The 17,447-nt window shown below is 40.3% G+C and overlaps 1 protein-coding gene across 1 annotated transcript in view; it reads right to left on the reverse strand.

Moving 5' to 3' along the window:
* Nucleotides 1-2,911: 2,911 nt before the first annotated feature.
* The window catches only part of slc15a1a (solute carrier family 15 member 1a), a 22,377-nt gene continuing 7,841 nt past the window's right edge, over nt 2,912-17,447 (reverse strand). Inside the window, exons 6-21 of the mRNA XM_077221449.1 lie at nt 16,409-16,492; nt 16,236-16,318; nt 15,296-15,382; nt 13,947-14,036; nt 13,689-13,733; nt 13,472-13,504; nt 12,671-12,759; nt 12,482-12,563; nt 12,278-12,397; nt 12,037-12,180; nt 8,637-8,683; nt 6,471-6,569; nt 5,761-5,869; nt 5,511-5,645; nt 3,611-3,718; nt 2,912-3,442 (exon numbers count right to left, since the gene is read on the reverse strand). Of these exons, the coding sequence (XP_077077564.1) occupies nt 3,221-3,442; nt 3,611-3,718; nt 5,511-5,645; nt 5,761-5,869; nt 6,471-6,569; nt 8,637-8,683; nt 12,037-12,180; nt 12,278-12,397; nt 12,482-12,563; nt 12,671-12,759; nt 13,472-13,504; nt 13,689-13,733; nt 13,947-14,036; nt 15,296-15,382; nt 16,236-16,318; nt 16,409-16,492 (1,577 nt within the window). The 3' untranslated portion in view covers nt 2,912-3,220. The remainder of the gene's footprint in view (nt 3,443-3,610; nt 3,719-5,510; nt 5,646-5,760; nt 5,870-6,470; nt 6,570-8,636; nt 8,684-12,036; nt 12,181-12,277; nt 12,398-12,481; nt 12,564-12,670; nt 12,760-13,471; nt 13,505-13,688; nt 13,734-13,946; nt 14,037-15,295; nt 15,383-16,235; nt 16,319-16,408; nt 16,493-17,447) is intronic.

The raw sequence follows: 17,447 nt of genomic DNA on the forward strand, positions 1-17,447 counted from the left end.
TACTTTCAGAACTTACTGTTATGCTTTGATCAATTTCTCAAGTCAAGTCACCTTTATTTAAATAGGACTTTATACAATAGAGATGGTTTCAAAGCAGCTTTACAGTGATAAACAGGAAAATAATGATAATGATTAAATGATGCAAACAGAGCTCAATTCTGTTGTACAGTCATTATTCAGTTGAAATCAGTTCAGTGTTGATTCAGTTCAGTTCAATGACTGTGTAAAGTTCCTCAAATATGAAATTTAGTTCAATCCAGCTATAAAGCAACTCAGTAGAATACAGTAATGTTATCATTCAGCTCAGTAAGTGTCAGTGCAGTCAGAAGCAATAATATTGCTGAAGATTGGACACTAAAATCGCTAATTGGGATGCTAATGACCCTTGCACTGCTCTTTATTAAAATGTGTATATTGTTGTTATTTATGTATATTGTTAATTGTACATATATTGTGTTGTTATACTGCCATATAACAGAGACTTGCACCTAAGAATTTCACCGTTGGTACATGTATGTGATGTGTGACAATAAAGAGAATAAGAAATAGTAAAAGGATCTACCACCCGCAGTCAGTTTTGATATTCTAGGTATTATCAACTGGCCAGAATTTTGAGATCGCAATAAACGTGAAGAACTATAATGCGTTAAGAGCTCGCTACACTGAGGAGCTCAACCATTTAGTGCTTTTCAGCGTTGACAGCGTTTCTAATTTGGTCATAATTCCTGGTTCTAGTGAGAACTCTCTTGTTGAACCAGCTGGAGTTTGTTTATTAAGCGTGCAGGGCAACCACCCAGTAGAGCATTACGATAATCTAGCTTTGAGGTCATGAACGCATATTTACATTTTTCTATATATAATGTATAAATATTTCATCTGACATTGAGAGCATATCGTAATATTTATATTTTTTTAAGATGGAAAAAATTTGCTTTTACAAATGATAGAAACGTGGCTTTCAAATGAAAGATTGCTATTGTGAAAGAAATGTTATATGTTTGCATAACCTTTAAAGCATAGAATCTTAGAAAACATGACTGGACAATGAGAAATGTGTGACTAATGTATGACTGAGGCAAAGGGCCTTTACTCAAGGGAAGTAGGATGCAACAATGTGTTAATTATGGATGTTGTTCATTTAGTCTCAATGACATAGAGGGAGTAAACTATAAAGAAGGGACGATGCCCTCCTGTAAACTGTCACACTCTGCAGCCGCTCTGTGTGACTTTATGACTGCTGGCCTTTTCTTGCAAGAAAATAAATAACCTTTAAAGACAAATCTTAATTTTTGAAATTTTAATATGCAAACGACACATTTCTGAGCGCTTTATTAAACAGAAATTTGCTGTTGGTGTAGCCAAAAACGACATGCTCGCCAGATTGTTTATCTAAATAGCACATCTAAATGTTGTTAGAAATTACTGTTTACCAGGTTTTAGGTTTTTGGTCATTTCCATGATTTTTTTTATTTTATTCTTTTTTAAATTAAAACTAACATCATAAAGTATGATATATTTTTTTTTACTTTGAGCAATTCTGGAGCTAATTGACTCTTCTTAGGAGCATATAAAACAAAACAGCTCCTTGGAAAAAATGAAATGTAATATTATAGTAGTTATAAACAAAGGTTTATTTTAGTTCAGATTAGTTTGAGGGCAGCAATTGTATTCATAATGTCAAAATAAAACCGACATGAAAGCATTATAGCCTACTATTCCTGCCAAACTTCCATGGTTGCAGTTAGTGTTACTACAGTAAATCCATGGTGAATGTTGCTGATCTGTGGACACTGGATAGTCAATTCATGACACAATGTTTCTTCCTGGTTTCCACGTCAGTGCTGTTTGACCCGTTAATAAAGGAGAAATGTGAATGTTTCTCACTAGATCTCGCAGGAGTCGCAGCGATGTTATTAATTTTGTGGCAAATTCAAATGCTTCCTTTACTGGATCTCTTATTAGCGCTGTGTAGTAACCATAGATGATGTCTAGGTAGTAACAGTGCCGCTTGATCAAGATCGGCTCGCGCTACTTTGGTCTAAACTGATAAACGGTCCGTCAACCACACAATAACGAGCAGTTTAGTTCCGCTTGCATTACGTTTGCCATTTGATGTTGGGCAATGTTTTGGTGGCTCAGGCGGAGTATGAGCGCGCTTACCACGCGCAACGCGCCTACATTTGAAATAACGATATTTTGGTCAGCAGGAAAAATGGCCAACCGACTCAAAAAAAAACCCTCCCCGGTTCTACACGATTCACGTAAATGACCCAATTGACCAAGAAAACGGCGATTGTCGCCGATAAGCGACAAGTTTGCAGGTATGCCGTACTGATAGGAAACAAGACACACTTTCATTCAAACATCTAGTATGTGATCAAGCATAATAGAAACATACAGAGGCTGTACATACAATATTATGTAGTTGAACAATGTTTGATTAGAAGTCCGTCAATATTTGTTTTGGGATGATTTTATATAATTTTAAAGTCTCAGTCTCTGTGGTTTTAAGAGATTTCAACCATGGGGTCATTCAGAGGAGGAGGTCGGTTTTCAATCCTCTGTCTTGGGATGAAACAACCTCTGCCGTTATCTTGGTGGGTTCTGAGCCGTGCCATCTCTGAACCAATCAGTCTTTTCCAAACTATCTAACGTGACAACCTTCTTCCTTTAGTTGAGCACATCTCTTTGAAACTTTCATGGTCGTAAAGTTCTTAGCTGGGACTGGCTGGAGCCCACTCCATTTATGGCCCGAGAATAGACTGGTGTTTTGGGGGTCTGGAGTGTTGAGTTCTGTGTGTAATTATGTTTGAACGAATCAACTGGAAGATTAATTTGTGTTTGGTTCGCCCTCGATTCCTACAGCAAAGACAAACTACATAAACTCAAAAGACTAAAGATAGACAGACCATTGTTTCATAGTTCCTTGTTTATTAGCTTAAAAAAATCTTCACAAAACGCAAATGATCACCCCTAACCAGACCATTTACATTTTAAACCATGTCTAAAAATATTATGACAGGTTTTTACACAACATTTAAATGAATTTTTTCACAATACATCTGATAGTTCTCTCAGTAGGGTCTTATCAATACAGCCAACGGTAACACTGAATCTGACAACAACGTCTGCTCACAGTCATTTTATTTACATAAATATGGAACTAAAGGGTTGATCTTAACATATAACAATCCAGTCTTCATAAATGTATCACAGTATCTTACATCTTGGTTTGTTTGACCTCCTGCTCATTCTTCTGGTCTTTATCTTTGTCCTCCATTTCTAGTGTCTCTTTCTTCTTCTCCTCTGGCTCAAGCCCATGTTCCCTCCTGATCTGAGCCTCAATCTCAGCTGGGTCAATGTAGGTGTAGAAATAAGCCATGACGGAGAAGATGATGCTCACAGCCACCAGCATTGACGCAAACAGCAAATACTCTGCCCACTGTGTGGCAAAACACAGACATTGAATAATTCAACAAAAAATGAAAATACTGTCATTATTTTTTTGTTGTTTGAAATCTGTACGCTGTTATTTTTGTCTGTATTATATATTACAATATTCCTACAGCTTGGCTGAATGTGTGTATTAGGTCATGTGATCATGCATCACCTGTTTCGGAAGCTTTCCCAGCTCTGCCACAATCAGCACAATAATGTTTCCCACGGCATTAGTGCACAGCCATCCGGCCTGCAACACGGACTTCATGTTCTTTGGAGCCTAAAGACACAGAAGCACAGCTGTTGAGGGGGAAGCGCTCACAGATACTGATTGGAGATTTCATATGCCATTGACATATACTGTATATTCCAGTTAAAAACACACTTTTAAAGGGATAGCTCACTCAAAATTTAAAATCATGTCATCATTTACCTACTAGCCCTTATCTTGTTTCAAAACTGTATGACTTTCTTTCTTTGGCTGAACACGAAAGATATTTTGGAGGATGTTGATAACCAAACAGTTTTGGTTCCCATTGACTTCCATTGCATGTACAAAAACTCTTGAAACATTCTTCTAAATATCTTCTGTTTTGTGCTGAAGAAAGATATGCATACAGGTTTGGAAAGACATGAGGGCGAGTAAATGATGATTGAAATTTTAGGTGGACTATCCCTATAATACCACATAATATTTGCTATTGAGAGTAAGCTTTGTGATATTGTCAGTTGTCTAAACAAACATGATAAAACAGTTTTTTGAATATGAATACAGATTTAAATGAAAAAAACTGTGTTGCATCTGTGATTTTGAAGAACCAGTTAAAGCCTTTCACCTTTGGTCCGTCAGGATGTAATACGGCTTTAAAGGATGTTTTTTTTTTTGTAAATCTACTAAATAAGATTTGAAACAAATCAATTTTACTGATATTTATACATTTCAAGTCGACATGAATTGGAAATTGAATATCTATTTTCTAAATGCATTTTATTAATCTCATTGTGAACGTTTCATCCATGTTTAATTTTTTTAAACTTCTCTCTGGTAATGTATGTTGGACTTCTCTAATCATTTAAACCAAGTCGTTTTCTTACAATCGACTGCAAATTTGCATTCAGATCTGCTTCCATATAAATGGAGTAGGCTACTTTCAATAAAAGGTCCAACACATTATGAGTACTTTTAAAATATCTACACTACCCTGTTTTGTCTTTGAGGGTCTAAATGCAGTGAATTTCCTGTAACTGAAGCTGAATGTCTTTTCCCGTGTAATGCATCAGCCATGGTCCCTACAAGGCTGAACACCCTCTGGCTCCGCCTGCTACAGTAGCCCCGCCCCCAAACCCTCACTATTGGCTGAGCTGGAAATAGACTGACATCTGAGCAGAAACGCTCTCAGTGTTTAGATGAGGCTCAATGTTTACACTGTTGGGGGAGATAAACCCATGAATGGAATAATAATTGTTTTTCAATTAACAAAAAAAATGGGTTAAGAGAATGTATTTTGCCATAAAAATCTTACATACTGCACCTTTAAAGATCTAACAGAATATGTGACTCTGGACCAGAAAACCAGTCACATGGGTCAATTTTATGAAATTGAGATTTATACATCATATGAAAGCTGAATAAATAGCTTTCCATCGATGTATGGTTTGTAAGGATAGAACAATATTTGGCCGAGATACAATTGAAAATCTGGAATCGAAAGCAAAAAATCGAAACATTGAGAAAATTATGAGAAAGTATGTTCGCGATTGTGCTGTATACTCTCACAAAAATGTTTTATATATTTATGGTAGGAAATTTACAAAATATCTTCATGGAACATGATTTTTACTTAATATCCCAATGGTTTTTGGCATAAAAGAAAAAAAAAGTTTTTTTGCCACAAATATCCCTGTGCGACTTGTGACTGGTTTTGTGATACAGGGTCACATATTTGATATCTTTCTACTGTCCATCTGGTAACAGCTGATACTGTATTGGTTGTATTGGTGATGACTGTTCAAACAGTGTAAAGGAAACATGTTGATTGTTTTCTTTGGAGTGCTTTGAGCCGGTGTCCTACCTGTGAGTATGAGAACTGCAGGCCGGTGACTGAGAACATGACCTCTCCTGTAGTAATGAGGAAGTACTGAGGAATCTGCAGAGCCATGTGGACCGAGTTGGGCTGAATGTCCTCAACTGCCTTTATAGACTCACACTGCACATATAAACAACATATAGGGGCTATATAGAGGCTTCTGCTAAATGACACAGATAGGTATACACCTATATATGATATACACATATGAGGCATGCTGAGGGTGGTTACACACATCCGCCGAGAACAGTGTGCTGGGGATGAGGAAGGTGTATGAAGAACCAAATCCAAACTTCTGGGAAAACTCACACGACTGCGCGCCATTGCGGAGTACGAACTTCCGTCTTAGAAGATAAACCAGAAAACAGCAAGTCAACATGAAATAACATTCAAAAACCATTTTAATCCTGAATGTTTTATAAAACTGGGTAAGACTTAATGTAACTTACATGTACTTACTATAGAAACTAACCCTAAATGAAACCCTAACCTTAACCCTTTAGTAAGTAGTTGTTTTATTCTTTTCTTTGTGTTGGCACTGTCCAGTTTGTATTTTCTTTTTTTTTTAATTATTTTGGCTTGATTGTAAATAATAATTCTTTGCTTACTTTTTTTTTCTACCTTATATATCTTGGCTGATCATTGGACATAATAAATTTGTTCACGTTCTTCTGCTCCTCGGTGGTCTTATTAACTCTCCCTGTATTTTAATGGTAGCGATTGATTAAGAGTGTCCTAATGTTCCCCTTCTCACTTCCTAGACCTCTAAAAACCAGTGTAGGGTCGTAACATTATCCGTTCTGTTGTAATTGTTTTGATGAAAAATTCTATAAAAAAAAGTACTAATATAACTTTGATAAAAGCAAGTCACAAATTATGTAAAAGCATGTTAGCAATCATAATACTTTATTAAACATCAATGATAAATCTGAAGAATTGACTTACGTCCCCTGAGAAACCAGAGAGTAGTTTGAAATAACTGTTGGCTCCAAGTTATCATCCAAGTTAGTGATGTTGAGAACTGCTGTCCAGCCATTCACAAACCTGTGACATCCAACAACATTAAAGGAAAGATCAATTCCCGTTCGGGAAACTCTATGCTGCGTCTGAAGGGATGACGCTATGGGAACGCTCCTGCGTCTGAAGGGATGACGCTATGGGAACGCTCCTGCGTCTGAAGGGATGACGCTATGGGAACGCTCCTGCGTCTGAAGGGATGACGCTATGGGAACGCTCCTGCGTCTGAAGGGATGACGCTATGGGAACGCTCCTGCGTCTGAAGGGATGACGCTATGCGAACGCTCCTGCGTCTGAAGGGATGACGCTATGGGAACGCTCCTGCGTCTGAAGGGATGACGCTATGGGAACGCTCCTGCGTCTGAAGGGATGACGCTATGGGAACGCTCCTGCGTCTGAAGGGATGACGCTATGGGAACGCTCCTGCGTCTGAAGGGATGACGCTATGGGAACGCTCCTGCGTCTGAAGGGATGACGCTATGGGAACGCTCCTGCGTCTGAAGGGATGACGCTATGCGAACGCTCCTGCGTCTGAAGGGATGACGCTATGGGAACGCTCCTGCGTCTGAAGGGATGACGCTATGGGAACGCTCCTGCGTCTGAAGGGATGACGCTATGGGAACGCTCCTGCGTCTGAAGGGATGACGCTATGGGAACGCTCCTGCGTCTAAAGGGATGACGCTATGGGAACGCTCCTGCGTCTGAAGGGATGACGCTATGGGAACGCTCCTGCGTCTGAAGGGATGACGCTATGGGAACGCTCCTGCGTCTGAAGGGATGACGCTATGCGAACGCTCCTGCGTCTGAAGGGATGACGCTATGGGAACGCTCCTGCGTCTGAAGGGATGACGCTATGGGAACGCTCCTGCGTCTGAAGGGATGACGCTATGGGAACGCTCCTGCGTCTGAAGGGATGACGCTATGGGAACGCTCCTGCGTCTGAAGGGATGACGCTATGGGAACGCTCCTGCGTCTGAAGGGATGACGCTATGGGAACGCTCCTGCGTCTGAAGGAATGACGCTATGGGAACGCTCCTGCGTCTGAAGGGATGACGCTATGCGAACGCTCCTGCGTCTGAAGGGATGACGCTATGGGAACGCTCCTGCGTCTGAAGGGATGACGCTATGGGAACGCTCCTGCGTCTGAAGGGATGACGCTATGGGAACGCTCCTGCGTCTGAAGGGATGACGCTATGGGAACGCTCCTGCGTCTGAAGGGATGACGCTATGCGAACGCTCCTGCGTCTGAAGGGATGACGCTATGGGAACGCTCCTGCGTCAGAAGGGATGACGCTATGGGAACGCTCCTGCGTCTGAAGGGATGACGCTATGGGAACGCTCCTGCGTCAGAAGGGATGACGCTATGGGAACGCTCCTGCGTCTGAAGGGATGACGCTATGCGAACGCTCCTGCGTCTGAAGGGATGACGCTATGGGAACGCTCCTGCGTCTGAAGGGATGACGCTATGGGAACGATCCTGCGTCTGAAGGGATGACGCTATGGGAACGCTCCTGCGTCTGAAGGGATGACGCTATGGGAACGCTCCTGCGTCTGAAGGGATGACGCTATGGGAACGCTCCTGCATCTGAAGGGATGACGCTATGGGAACGCTCATGCTTGATCACTGAAGCAAGAGTTTAACAAACTCAATAAGTGAGGCAACAGAGACTGAAAACACTGCGAGCGTCACGCGTGCTTCAGTGTGTGTGTGTGTGTGTGTGTGTGTGTGTTTGTGTGTGTGTGTGTGTGTGTGTGTGTGTGTGTGGTAAATGAAACTGCACGTCTGCTCCATTCATTCACACAGACACGCAGAACATGCAGGATTCGTATTTAAATAGTCTTACTCTCACGCCCAGATTCATTCTCAGGTACTGGAATTTGGCACCGATTGATTTGATGTGAATCGGTAGTACCGACATTATTGGGTTGATGCTCTTAAAGGTACAGAGTTCAGTACCAAACCCTGACGCCGTCACACGTCACGATTTTCACGCAGGAGTGTTCCAATAGCGTCATCAGCATCTCGTTCCCTTCTCAGGGAACCATAGTTACAATCTGAGACGTTTTAAGAAACAGTAAAAAAAAAAAACTGACCTAACAGCATTCTTTCCTTCCCTTGGTTTGGACTTTATGTCTTCTTGCTGGGGAAAAAGTCAAAAGACAGGGAAAATTCACTGTTATAATTTCAATGTTATATTTTCACTGTTATATTTTCACTGTTATAGTATCACAGCAGGTCAAATTCAGGTGTATCTCAGCTGTGGCGAGTACAGGTCACTTCTAATAGCCACTTTGGTGGGTTGAATTTTATATAATATATATTTTTCAATTATAGTCTTTTAAAAAGGCATCTGAAATAATAAACTAAGTGCAATGTAGTGTTGTCAAAAATATAGCTGTTTTCGGTACATATCGATACTGAACTATCTGAAATGCTTCCGCAGGATATATATATATATATATATATATATATATATATATAGCAAAAAATCATTATATATAATACCAGCTGCTCTTTCTCTCTCTTTAATCTCTCACACAGCGAGTGACACACAAACCTGCGTCCCTTTTCTCACTCGCTCCGGATGAATATTGTTGGTGTTGATCAGTCTTCTATTGGTCACACATTTTACTTTATACAAATTTGCATATCAGAGAAATGTGAAACGTGAGCTTGTGTTTCTGATCTCCAGATTTCGCTTGCGCATGAATGCAAGTGAATGAAATGAAAAGTGTAGTGTGACCACTCATTTATTGAGAGGTGTTGGACTGTTTGTAAAGGAGTTTGATTGACAGGCGATCTGACCAATCATAATCCGCCTTCCGCCAAATCAGCCATTTTGTCCGAACGAGCAGTCAGGAGAGTTAGTAGAGATAACGTCGGTGGCCTTGAACTTAAACTTTCCACGGTTGAAACAACATTCCTTCTGATGTTCATTCATTATTTGATGCTATAAATGAACTAGAAGGAAGAGATTATCGGTTCACGAGCAGCTTTAACTGAGGCTCTAGCGATCTGTCGGACACATTAACGAGCCACAAAACTGTATTTATTGCTTAAATTTCTTTAAAAAATTACCAAATTTGAAAGTTGAGACTTTGTTTCATTATAAAGTAACCTGCTCTGTCCTGTCTGTCAGTGTGTTGTCAGTGTCCTCTTTGCTCCGCGATGTATTTTTCACTGCGTGAGAACATGATGTGTGTCGTGAGAGAGGCGTGGCTTGTCGGACATAGCAACAGCAACTAAAGGGGGCGGGTCTTTGCGAACGGTCAATTTCAAAGATCCGTGCAACTGCCGCTAGGGGGTGAAACGCGACTGTTAAAAAGGCCATTACTAATTAGAATAATATGCCTTCTGACTTGAATCTTTTTCTTTGCCGAGATTGATCGACACACAGCATCCAGCGCTGATCTACGTGCATGCGAACATCCCGCCCACAGCGCTCAGTGTGAAGCTGAGAATTGATTCTGTCGGAGCACTGATGCTACACTGAACTTTGCTGTTGTAAATAACATATAGTTTGTTCATTTAATGGGTGTTGTGCGTCAATGCAAAGTAAGTGTATTTTATTTGATCTCTAGCAATCATATGTGCAATACTAGACCTGTTTAATATTTAGTTTTGCCGTTATAACGTGCATTAGCTCGTTAAGGTTAATTATAGGAGTTGTCACGTCTTTGGAAAGATGTTGCACTGTTTATAAGATATTATCTTAGTTATTATGCTTAGTTGTTTATATTGATGTCATTCATGTATATTTGATCTGTGTTTGGTGCATTTCAATTCATCCTGCACCTGTTTTAAAACACTCAACGTTATTATCATGTTTGTTTATACTTGATTACATTTTCTGTTTTTATAGAAAAACCACACCCACTTATACACCCTAATTAAGGACAACTGCTTTATTATTTGAGTTGATGTGGTGACGAATAAACGGGTTATTCCCAAATATCGGACATCTACTGACCAGTCTCTTACCAGACACCCTGTGGTGGGTTTTCAACTTAACTGGAAACATAAATAAATGGGATTGCGCTATCAAGAGCCAACTCATTTCTTCAGCGACAATCGTATATGGAACACTTGTGGATGGGGGTGGAGCTCTTGTCTAAAGGGGTGAAGCTCTTGTGTAAAGGGGTGGAGCTTTTGTGTAAAGGGGTGGAGCTCATGTGTAAAGGGGTGGAGCTTTTGTGTAAAGGGGTGGAGCTCATGTGTAAAGGGGTGGAGCTTTTGTGTAAAGGGATGGAGCTCTTGTATAAAAGGGTGGAGCTTTTGTGTAAAGGGGTGGAGCTCTTGTATAAAGGGGTGGAGCTTTTGTGTAAAGGGATGGAGCTCTTGTATAAAGGGGTGGAGGTTTTGTGTAAAGGGGTGGAGCTCTTGTGTAAAGGGGTGGAGCTTTTGTGTAAAGGGGTGGAGCTCTTGTATAAAGGGGTGGAGGTTTTGTGTAAAGGGGTGGAGCTCTTGTGTAAAGGGGTGGAGCTTTTGTGTAAAGGGGTGGAACACTTGTGGATGGGGTGGAGCTCTTGTATAAAGGGGTGGAGCTTTTGTGTAAAGGGATGGAGCTCTTGTATAAAGGGGTGGAGCTTTTGTGTAAAGGGTTGGAGCTCATGTGTAAAGGGGTGGAGCTTTTGTGTAACGGGATGGAGCTCTTGTATAAAAGGGTGGAGCTTTTGTGTAAAGGGATGGAGCTCTTGTATAAAGAGGTGGAGCTTTTGTGTAAAGGGGTGGAGCTCTTGTGTAAAGGGGTGGAGCTTTTCTGTAAAGGGATGGAGCTCTTGTATAAAGGGGTGGAGGTTTTGTGTAAAGGGGTGGAGCTCTTGTGTAAAGGGGTGGAGCTTTTGTGTAAAGGGGTGGAGCTCTTGTATAAAGGGGTGGAGGTTTTGTGTAAAGGGGTGGAGCTCTTGTGTAAAGGGGTGGAGCTTTTGTGTAAAGGGGTGGAACACTTGTGGATGGGGGTGGAGCTCTTGTGTAAAGGGGTGGAGCTTTTGTGTAAAGGGATGGAGCTCTTGTATAAAGGGGTGGAGCTTTTGTGTAAAGGGATGGAGCTCTTGTATAAAGGGGTGGAGCTTTTGTGTAAAGGGATGGAGCTCTTGTATAAAGGGGTGGAGCTTTTGTGTAAAGGGGTGGAGCTCTTGTTTAAGGGGATGGAGCTCTTGTGTAAAGGAGTGGAGCTCTTGTGTAAAGGGGTGGAGCTTTTGTGTAAAGGGGTGGAGCTTTTGTGTAAAGGGGTGGAGCTTTTGTGTCGGGTCTTTGCAACCTGTCAATTGCGCTACAATTGCGCTAGTATACGACTTGAAAGAGCAACCACATAGCAACATGTTAAAAACTACTCCGAACACCGAAGCAAATACATAGCAACACCTTAGCAACAACCCAAGGCACTCCAGAATGGTTGTGGTGACTTTTGCATGAGCAACCACCATTTTTCTTCAGAAAAACATGAGTTTTTGACCATTGGAACTGCAAAATGTTTGCTCGTTTCACACTTACCAGATACATGATGGATGGGTCGGAGGGGATGATCAGGGTCTGGCGGCCTCCTTCAACTAAACTGAAAGCTTTAGTGATCACAGGACTTGTGTTTAAGGACACTGTGATGTTCTGGTGATCCAATGTCACATAACCTGCACTGCTCTATAAGAAAAATGGGAAACAATGTTGAAACATCTCTCTTTGTTATGTGAGGCTGCAGGAAGGATATGTGTGTGTTGGTATAAGATGTGTGTAGTACCTCCAATGAGTGTATCAGAAGAGTGTCTTTGGGTGAGATGGTCACGTTCAATGAACTGTTGAACATGTTCACCACCTTCAGCTGGCTCTCAGAGGATGATGGGAAATCTGGCAATGTTTTCTGAGGAGAATAAGATCATTAGATTGTGGAGCTCTTTTTCTGAACGTGAATACTTTTTTTCTGATTCACACATTTCGCACTCACATCGATCTCAATCTGGACTAAAGCTGCACAAACAAACGCTGTGGCAGCGAACAACATGCCAACCGTCATTCTCTTCAGAGGGCTGGAGCGGAAAACAGATTCACACAATACAACATTTATATCAGGATCACTGCATCATCATCTCTCACAGCAGAGATTCATCTTTTCCTATTGCGCAGTAATTCATACCTGAAATCCAGGCCACACTTTTTGATGAGAGGGAATATAAGCCGGTCCATGATGGGCACCAGCGTCAGGATCAGGATGGGGTTCACAGTCTGACAGAGAACACACAGTTTCAGTCACAGGTTTCTTTCACACTGTCTTTCAAAAGCTTAGCGATATTCAATTAGCTTCAGCAAGGATGCATTAAGCGTATCAAAAGTGACGGTAAAGACTTTAATAATGTTACAAAAGATTCCTATTTCAAATAAATGCTTTTCTTTTGCACTTTTATTTATCAAACAATCCTAAAAAAAATGTATCCCAGTTTCCACAATTCAATTTCAATTCAATTCAATTCAAATTTATTTGTATAGCGCTTTTCACAATACACATTGTCTCAAAGCAGCTTTACAGAAATTGCAAACATATGAAGCAGCACAACTAATAATCATAAATGTTTCTTGAGCATCAAATCATCATATTATACTGATTTCGGAAGGATCATGTGACACTGAAGCCTGAAATTTCAGCTTTGATCACAGGAATAAATTACATTTTACTATATATTCATATAGAAAACTGATATTTTAAATGGTAAAAATATTTCACAATTTTTACTGTATTTTTGATCAAATAGATACAGCCTTGGTGAGCAGAAGAGACTTCTTCCAAATACATTAAAAAGTCTTGATGAGCACACATTGTCTTTCAGTGTATTGGTGTTATAATCTTAGGGCATTATAATGAAGAGCGAGATGAATAACTGGTATTGTGTATTAGTGTTATCAGACCGCGTGTACACTAACAGAACAGGAATACTCTCACCTGCATCTGGTCTGGCTGAAGGATGAACGCTTTCTACAGACAGGAGGAAACCACAGCCATTTCAAAAAGTGATATTTCATAAATCTCTGTGTATTGAGCCTAGTTCAGCTAGATTTTAAATAATCTCTTAATCGTGACTATTATGTTAGACTGATAACAAACATAAAATGAGTCACTGCTGACTAACTCTCCCATTAACTCAAATCAAGACACTCACGAAGTCTCCGCTCATGGTGGTGGCCTGGAGAGTCCAGCGGGAGCCCTGGACACACACACACACACACACACACACACACACACACACACACACACACACACACACACACACACACACACACACACACACACACACACACACACACACACACACACACACACACACACACACACACACACACACACACACACACATACCCCGTTACTAAACACAAGCCCAACATACACACACTACAGATTCACCAGGTCAGATCTGCACCTTTTGGTCAAACAGGGTCCAGAACATGGGCAGGGGGATGTAGAGGAACAACACCTTCAACACCATCTTTATCTGCGCGATGAGAAGCTTCTGTAGACGAGGGAGAGGGAATAGAGGAACGTGTGAGTGTGTAGTTCATGGTATATCCTTCATCGTGGCCCACATGTCCCCACAGAGATAGTAATATCAGAAATGTGTGTGTGTGTGTTTGTGTACTTAACCCTTGTGCCTCCTTAGGGACATTTTTGGCCTTTTCAGTTTTGTTTTTTTGATCACTTTGCCTGTGTTAATGCTAACTGCATAAAAGTTGGCACAGGTGTGTATTTGTTTTGTAATTTTACCATTTCACCGCTATTTCCTTAAAAAAATTCTTTTTTGCACTAGGTACAAAAAACGTCCCTCTCAGCGCCTTTTGGCCCCATTGAAACCCATTAAAACTGCAATTTTTAATCCCAGGGCCATTTAACTATAAAATGGTGCAATCTTTTATAAGAGGCTTTCATTCTGTTGTCAAGGCTTACAAATTTAAATTTTGACAATTTTTTACCAGATGGTGCCATTTTTCCAGCTCACTTTATTCTTGTTTTCTGCTTTGGCATATTATAGAGCCAATTGGATAAATTGTGCAGCGATAACTGTGTGGGTGTTTTGGTATGGATGTCTGAGTGTAGTTTGTATGTGTGTAATAAAAAAAATTGTGTGTGTATGTGTGTGTTTGTAATATTGAGAGAGAAAAACTCAACTGCAAATCTAAAATCCAATCACTGTGTGACCAGTGGAGTTTTGCTGCATCCAATGGGGAAAATCTGTCCTGAGCCCAAACAAACTCTCACCGAAAGATTTTTTTATGAGATATCAACCACAACTTATTTATATTTATGGCTTTGATTTTCTAGCCGTTTTAGAGCTCAACTTGTTTTATAAAATATATATTTTATATAAAACAATGTTCATAAATAATTTTCATAAACTTAAACCTATATAACTTTTTTGGGATTTACTTATTAATTTTTTTTTACTTCAGCAATAATCTGCCAGGGGTCTTCTTTAAATTTATACCAAACTTACATTTTTATGACAGTTTTTTTTACATGGATATTTTTGTCCTCTATGTACCTATGTGTAACTTTTTTTAAATGAGGCACAAGGATTAACCATGTTTTGGGGACAATTTTTAACCCAGAAGTGAGTTAAATCTTACTCCTTTTGTGGATGTCCTCATTTGTATGATTTTTGAATTGTACCTTTTTTTTTACAATTTTATATAGATATATTTTTAAACAATAGACGTCTATGGAACGTCCCCAGTTAGATAGCTAAGTAAACGTGTGTGTACAAAGATAGCATACATCATATTTCTCATTGGCCCAGTCCATCCAGTGCTCCCTCTTCGGATGAACGCTGCTTCTGTGCCGGAAACGGTTTTTGATGGCAAACTACAGAAAGAGAACACACACTTTATAAGCATTGTAATGCATTACAAGTGACGTGAGTTACACACTCAAGGACTAGACTAGATGAGAGCATGCGCTCATCTCACTGGCTTAAAAACACATTCAGTATAAAAACAGTGAAATGCAATCTTAATATGTTTAATTACACAAATCTACTTTATGCACTTAATCTCACTTTACTAATTAATGTCTTGGCTGATGACCTTCGATCCAATTCAACAATACTAATAATCAAAAATGACTGGTGTGAATTTGCATTTCCTTTTGCATTTGCACTTTGGGTGTAAAATGCTCTTTATTTTTTTTGTTGCCAAAAAAACATATTTTTTTGCTAGCAAGCCCAGCCCTGGTGAGAAAAAGTAACACAAAAGTAATGTAACACATTTATTTCCATAAAAAGTAATTATATTAGTTACTTTTTTTAAGAGAGTTACTCTGAAAAAGTAGAACTTGGATTATAGGGCTAGTTCACCAAAAAATGAATAATCTGTCATATTTACACATTCATATTGTTAAAAAAAACCCATTTGCACCAGATTTGATCACTAGTGTGACTGAGATTTGACATTTCTATTAAGTGAATAAACTTGTGTTGTTCCTCAAACAAAGGTATCATATGACCCTGAGAGTAGGACACATTCACTGCTTTCATGACACTTTTATGGTTCATTTTAGTCTCTACAGTTCCTGAGTCACCAGTGTGGAGTTTGAACAATCTGCAAAATATCTATTTTCATGCTCTACAGAAGAAAGAAAATCATGGTTTGAACCCATAAATGATGACAGAATTTTCCTTTTTGTGTTAAATATTCGTTTGAACCGAATCTCGACTCACCCCTATGCATTTACACACGGCCCAGATAATGTTTCCCTCTGGATCTGTTTTGACATACATGCCACTGCCAGCGATGAACACCACTGTAACACACAGCACACATCAGAAACACACACACACACACACACACACACACAGATCACAGTGTGTGTTCAGCTGGCACTTAGTCTTACCCAGCGATACGACCATGAGAGCGGCTGGGACCCCGAAGGCCAGAGGATAACACTGTTGCTGTGTGTGGATGCCACACTCCTGAGCTGCACACACACACACACACACACACACACACACACACGGAGGAGGAGCGTTAGACAGGGAGAAGGGTGTTATGGGAAAAATATTATGGAAATGTGTGTTAAAGTATTTTATGCTGATTATGCTTTATCCTATTATGCTAATTTTGCTTTTGAGTCTCCTGCGATAGTTTTACACGCATCCAAGGTAAAAAAAAGGTCAGATGACCCAGTCTGTTGTGATTGGTCTACTCTACTCTGATTGGTCACATGACTCAGTCTGTTGTGATTGGTCTACTCTACTCTGATTGATCACATGACTCAGTCTGTTGTGATTGGTCTACTCTACTCTGATTGGTCAGATGACTCAGTCTGTTGTGATTGGTCTACTCTGCTCTGATTGGTCAGATGACTCAGTCTGTTGTGATTGGTCTACTCTACTCTGATTGGTCAGATGACTCAGTCTGTTGTGATTGGTCTACTCTGCACTGATTGGTCAGATGACCCAGTCTGTTGTGATTGGTCTACTCTACTCTGATTGGTCAGATGACTCAGTCTGTTGTGATTGGTCTACTCTGCTCTGATTGGTCAGATGACTCAGTCTGTTGTGATTGGTCTACTCTACTCTGATTGGTCAGATGACTCAGTCTGTTGTGATTGGTCTACTCTGCTCTGATTGGTCAGATGACTCAGTCTGTTGTGATTGGTCTACTCTACTCTGATTGGTCAGATGACTCAGTCTGTTGTGATTGGTCTACTCTGCTCTGATTGGTCAGATGACTCAGTCTGTTGTGATTGGTCTACTCTACTCTGATTGGTCAGATGACTCAGTCTGTTGTGATTGGTCTACTCTGCTCTGATTGGTCAGATGACTCAGTCTGTTGTGATTGGTCTACTCTGCACTGATTGGTCAGATGACCCAGTCTGTTGTGATTGGTCTACTCTACTCTGATTGGTCAGATGACTCAGTCTGTTGTGA

The sequence above is a fragment of the Siphateles boraxobius genome, unplaced genomic scaffold (assembly GCF_051911475.1).
Source record: "Siphateles boraxobius isolate OS27281-9 unplaced genomic scaffold, OSU_SipBor_1 83, whole genome shotgun sequence".
In the NCBI taxonomy this organism is placed as follows: Eukaryota; Metazoa; Chordata; class Actinopteri; order Cypriniformes; family Leuciscidae; genus Siphateles; species Siphateles boraxobius.